The sequence below is a fragment of the Diorhabda carinulata genome, chromosome 6 (assembly GCF_026250575.1).
Source record: "Diorhabda carinulata isolate Delta chromosome 6, icDioCari1.1, whole genome shotgun sequence".
NCBI lineage: Eukaryota > Metazoa > Arthropoda > Insecta > Coleoptera > Chrysomelidae > Diorhabda > Diorhabda carinulata.
Window position 1 is genome coordinate 7257968 of NC_079465.1, and position 6526 is coordinate 7264493.

The following is a 6526-nucleotide window of genomic DNA, read 5'->3' on the forward strand; positions in this document are numbered from 1 at the left end:
TCAGATTTGACATATTCACATCAGTGCTGCTATATCTCAAAATTTAAGTAGCAGCCCTCGTAGTTCCTTTGATTCAGTCAGTATCATCTCAAGGATCACATTATCTGCTGTTTCACTCGAGTGTTTTTTTATTGAAAACCAAATTTTGTGAGAAATAGAAGCCATTTTCATCCGAAATAGTATTATTGTTTTCCATTTTTATTATCTTATTATTTCTTGTTTGTCAACAAAAAATATCTTCTACGAAGATGATATATTTTTTATTGATATATAAATTTTGCAAATTGATAAGCCTTCTTTCATAGTAGATTCTATTTTAGAAATTTTCTACGAAAATCTCTCTGTCATTGCCTTTATTAAAACCTTTATCATCATCATGGAAGCGCATTAGTCGCTATACGAGGTCTGGCTATTAAATAATGAGAATGTGCGCCTTAAGGGCGCCCTAGACGGGTGGGGTAAAAAACAAGTAGAGCGTTAGGTACCTAGATTTCTTGTCTATGTACCTCCCAAAACACTTTTTCGTCACTATGGTAGTATTTGTGCGAAGTTGGTGCCAAAAAATTTGACTCCTGACCAAAATCTCTTACGTCAACGGGTCTGCTCAGATTTCCTTGAAAGGTTAGATAGAAAGATCTGCTTTAAAAGGAACACGATATGAGCCGATGGATGCGGTAAAGCAAAAAACGGCAGAGTTTCTAAAAGCACTCACCAAAGAAGACTTCCAGTACTGCCTCGATCAATGGAAAAAACGTATGGAAAGATGTGTGGCGAGGGTAGGGGAGTATATTGAAGGGAAGAATTCGAATGTAGAATAATTTTTCTAATAAAACTCTTCGTAACCAGTCTCGTTATTTAATAGCCAGACCTCGTAATATATTTTATAGCGACTATTTATTATATATCTATGTCATTGTAATATAATAGTATCGTCTTTTCTACAAAGTTAGTTGTTTCCATTTTTTATCCTCTTATATTCGAATCTCGAAAAATTCCTTCTAGTTGTACCTAGATGTTTGTTTCCAATTTCATATACGAAACTAAATGAATAATTTCGAATGGAAAATATTTTCAATAAGTGCAAAAATCAAAAATTTGGAATAAAAACTCAAGTTTCTAGAATCCTAAAAAAAAAAAAGATTTCTAACCTATTATTGATAATGAAAAACATTGTTCGTGTTCATGCTCATTAAGTGGGATGTTATAAAGTGATGTCCCGTTTTTTATAGTATAAATGAAAAATATCATATTTTAAAATATTCCTCCCTTGGTACATACCTTTAACATTGAGCATAAATAATGCTATGAGGTCAAAGATGGTAGTATTGATATCTTGTAAAGCATTGACAATCTAATTTTTTCTTTCTATCTAAATCATAAATTAATTGAAGAAAGATTTAATATTGAAACAATAGGTGGCAAAGAAGAGGAGTAAGAGGGAAATAAAGAGAAAAAGAGAGTCGTCAGAGTTATAATTATTGGAAAACTAGATATGTGACATCGAATTTGAAACAAAGAAACTTAGAAATGATTAGCGTTATATTCCTTCTGTCTTCCGTAATAAGTCTAACACCTGTTCCTTCTCCGATATCTTTTCTCATCCTGGCTCTAGATTGTCACCCTTTTCTGGACAACCTATATTCCGTGTTCCAATTGAAGATTTCTCCCTTGCTATTTTTACCAGTATATCTCATGTCATTCGACGTAAATGTTTATGTCACACAGTCATCTGATGTTTTCGGTTCTTTCTTGGTCTAATAGTGTTTTTCCCGAGAATTTTCATTTCTGTGTTCTCCATGTTGTTGAGTTGCTTCATTTTAGATGTTTGTGGTCTTGTTTCTGATGTAAAGATCATTATAGATATGATTGTCGCTTTGTATATTCACAAAGCATCATACTGAAATAAGAAATAAGAATTTTCGAAAATTCTAGAGAAAAAAAGGTAATATTGCTCTTATCCTATACATAGATCATATCAATCCAAGAGAAAGCAGTGTAGCTTTGTACTCAACAACTTATATAGATTATATAGCCTAGTAGGACTTGAATTAATGAAAAATTTATAGTATTTTATGAGAGTATCCGGGACGAAATTCAGAAGAACTACGTAATATAAAATAACAAACAAATGTAAAGATTTGATCCTGTTAAAGTAAAAGAAAATGGAACAATAAAAGAGGACAAAGTTTCATAGTAACATTTTTCCAAATCCTTATTCGTAAACAGGGAATATATTATGAGTATTACATCATAATTTGTTTGTGTTCCACTTTTAATTCTTGGAATTCTCCTCGTATCGATTTTTGCTGTTGGTGAGAATACTCTTAAAAAAAAGACAATTAAACAAAAAATGTTTTTGTGAAAATTTGGAAATGAATGATATGAAATTAAGAGAAATTTGTCCTATTAGATGCTAATAACTCATATGAGTTCAATATTAACATTTCATTATTGTATTTGCGTACAAATACTGGTTCCTGTAGTAGTAGAGTACACGTTGTAATTGGTGTAAATAGCTCAAGCACTTTAGTTCATGTTTTCATTCAATATAATTCAGTAAATTCCCTTGTTCGGATGAAATAAATCTGAAGAGAAATAGCTGCAAATATATAATTCAGATTAATTCAAAACGATTAAAATATTTATTTTATGGTCAGTCATTGACTATCATAATAACTTAATTTTTGATCTTTTATATAAGATTTATGAGCTAATCCAAGAACAGAGCTCAATTATCTACCGATACATTACGTTACATCTATGGATAAATGCAGTGAGAGGACGATGTACAAAATCTTTATGAAATGTACAGATGACTGTGAATATTAGGTGACTATTTCAAATCATATCATCATTTCATCACTGATTTTTCGATATTCTAAAAATATGTATGCTTTCTTAGTGACAGTTGACTTAATAGTTTCCTTAAGTCCTCTAAGTGGCCCCTACTCTAGCTCATGGCTCACATATAAAGTTTGAGCTGGTCTGCAGAAACAGGATTCAATTCATTTCTCCTTTTTTTTTTTCTTTTTTGTAGCTTGAAGTGTTCCTTAATCCACGAATAGAGATCCCACTCCGGGTTCAAGCCCTGCCAGTAGTTCCAAGCTTGGCTAGATCGCCGGCCATTTCATTACCCTTAAGTCCCTTATGTCCATAGATCTAAAGCCAGCTTACTGAGTACCTTGTAGCTTTCCAGAACTATTAAACCCGCTGAACTGTCTGTGAAGATGTGTACTCTAATGTGATTATCTTTCACAAGTTTAGCCGCCATGATAGGGCCTCTAGCTCGGTCTGCAAAGGAAATCAATTTTTTACGTAATTCTAATTTTTTAAGTTGATTAAAACATTACGAAATCTGATAGTTGTGCAATTTAGGGTCAATGCAGAACCTTTTTGCAATCGTGATATCCAAGTTATGGATATGTTACGAACTTGAAGAGACACATTGTATAACTATGTAAAACTCTTGAAAATAATTATAGAGCAAAAGAAATATTTGCAGAACGGACTTTTTCCAGTGGTCCAAATAAATGGGGAAATTTGATATGAAGATATGGTGTGATTTTGGTTGTTAGTTGATTGAACCCTATATTTTTGTATCGATCTATAACTATACAATTTCTTGAAAATTTAAATGGACAAGGATAAAAAATTATTTGAATAGTAGAACATAATAAATAGTTGACTAGTATTGAGCACGATCCTTTTTCTTCCGTCTTTCATTTTATACAAAATATTGAAAATATACGTCAATAAATCTAAATTCTAATCAAAACGATAGATTTAGTCTGAGTTCACTTTATCATTAGTCAATTCCACATAGTTGTCTAGCAAAGCTACCTGTAAAATTTTAATCAAAAATTCAGAATTTTGGACAATAACTATTATATTTATGCAATTAATTCGGAGCTCTTGCTAGTTTTATGTCCTACATTGGTCTTACTTTTCACAAAACAAGTTTTTTTATGCTTTACAACACGTAGATATTAACATACTTCTCAGTAACTTCAAGCGATAACTAGTAGTTGAAAAACATGTATCTAAAACACTGGAGCTATTTGAATAATTGGAATAAGTGGTTGTAAAGTGCTTTCTAATTTTCATTCCAGACGTTCCTCCTTAATTTACCTTTTCAGACGAGCATGTATCAGAAGAGGAGGAAATTGTGACTATCGTCCCAACGACTGCTGCTACAATAGCTCATGCAGATGTAACTTATGGGGATCAAACTGCAGATGCCAGCGGGTGGGATTGTTCCAGAAATGGGGTTAAGCAGAAACAAATGACATTCCCTAAGTATGGAACGATAACGGGACAAACATTAACTGCACACTAACAATTATTTCCGGTCAATTAAATTGAACTTTCATTTATTTAAGTTTAATGTCTCGTTACCGATCTAGGATGCCAAAGATAAGGATCAGAAGTTCCAAGTGTACCTTTTTGACGATATTGTTTTTAGAAAGGACTGATTTTTGTATTATCAGAGGCCATGTTTGAAACTTTTGATCCCGACCACTGCGCGAAATTGGTTCATGCACTTATTTGTTAACCTTTAAGACAACATACAAGTCCCATACTAGCAAATATCTTATGTTTCTCTGAAATCCAAGAAACAATAGCTCCAATGCATTTATTGTGAAACTATCTTTGTGTATTCAGTTGAAGTTGTCATTTAAATTTTAAAATCGATGGAGAAGTGGTTGAATTTTGAAGGATATATAAGACATATCCAAGAATATCATTGAATACGACAAATTCTGAATAACTTTATCAATGCAAAGTAACTCCTATATCTATTGTTATTATATTATTGACTTATATAACTTTGTCAAATTACTTGATACTTCTTGTATATCCTGGATTAGCTGCACACCCACTGTAGGTTTTTCCAGCCACATCTACAGTGGGCTTGCATGCCTGATTCAAACTAAATTAAAAAATTATCATGTAATTATGTATCTATGTATAGATGTGATAAAATGGAAATTAACATATATACCATTGGATAGTGTTATAAAATATATATATCATTTCTATATGTGTGGAAAGGGTACAACATTCACAATTCTGTCAATATTAAATATATTAATTGGCCTAAATTTGTGTTTTTTTTTCTCTTCTCCCAGCTCTTCGTTCAACTAAATGATAAATAGTAATAATTTAGTTAGTCCGATATATTTCAAACAACATATAGTATTAGTCCCATGGAAAGTAGCGGAAGAAAAAATGGAAAGATACGAGGGATGCTACTTAATTTTTGAGATGGCTTAATTGTTTTCCAAAATATTCTCCTGTAAGATCGATTCACTTTAGGATGCGTTTAAACCAATTGTTGGAAGCATTTTTTTCATTCCGATTGAGACACCTCCAAAGCATGTGATTTGAAATAATCAACACCATCTTCAGATGTAGAAAATCGTTCATCTCGCGATTTATTGTTCATCTGAAGGAATGAAAGGAAATCTTTTGATGCTAAGCAAGGACTATACGGCGGACGATCCCTCAATTTGAAAAAAGACTTCGAAGTGATTCGTGCGCAAATAAATTTTGTTGAATTTTGTTGTTTAGCCTCAGACTCATGTGTGTAGATCCATGTCTTGATCTTATAGACACCGCGATTTAATTTTTTCGGCATTTCTTGGTACGAGCTGTTTTTCGAGCATTGATCGACACATCGTTTACTCTACATCGAAAATCAACCCTTTCTGCCCTGGATACTAGAAACCAAAATGAGGCTCCAGGATCTGGATACTTTTTTTTGGAAAATCATAAATTTTGTGATTTCAGTCTATTACAGAGGGTTCATATCAGATGTTTTTACCATTAAAAAAATATATATACATAGCGAAAGGGGAAATTTTTGAAATATGGCTAAATTTTCACTCGTAAACTCACCTCAATTAATTTGTTACAAAGTACAAATTTACAAATTTCAATAAAATGCATGATGTCAAGCAGGTGCCGAAAATATTATACAATTTTCAAGCCCCAAAAATTTTTTTGCTTCGCATTTTTTTGACTTGCAACTCATGATGCTTATACTGTGCTTTTCAGATAAAAGTATCCACCTTTAATAACTTTTGTAATACTGGTATTTAGAAAAAATCCAAAAACACGTCAATTTATGTTGGAAGGGGCAAGCATTATGGCTTATTTAAACTTACTGGAAAAGCCACCCCCTCACCCCTAGCAGCATCCCCTTTATTTTTTTAAATTACTTTTCATATTTTTTATGTAAAATTTGGATACTCCTCTTTGAGGTGATTTCAAAAATGTATAATACTTGTAGGTTAAAGTGGTTAGTTTATGAGATAAACAATTTTTCTTTTAAGAGCACAAATTTTACTTATTATTTACTTTCACCTTATTTGCCTGTACTAAAATGGGTTGTACAACAGTTCAAACTCTTTAATCTTTTTAACTGTGCTATTTATTATGAAGTTACAATAAGTGTTCAAAATGAGTACCATTCACTTCCATACAATGGTATAATCTATTTTGAAATGCCTCTCTGACATTGCTT

The 6526-nt window shown here is 32.0% G+C and overlaps 1 protein-coding gene across 4 annotated transcripts in view; it reads left to right on the forward strand.

Annotated features, from left to right (window-relative positions):
• The window catches only part of LOC130894871 (toxin Tbo-IT2-like), a 49515-nt gene extending 44413 nt beyond the window's left edge, over window positions 1-5102 (forward strand). For 2 of the 4 annotated variants that reach the window (XM_057801886.1, XM_057801887.1), the window contains exon 3: window positions 4110-5102. In XM_057801886.1, coding sequence (XP_057657869.1) covers window positions 4110-4272 — 163 coding nt within the window. In that variant the 3' untranslated portion in view covers window positions 4273-5102. The remainder of the gene's footprint in view (window positions 1-4109) is intronic. The other 2 variants (XM_057801888.1, XM_057801889.1) reach the window with 1 other exon arrangement.
• The last annotated feature ends 1424 nt before the right edge of the window (window positions 5103-6526 follow it).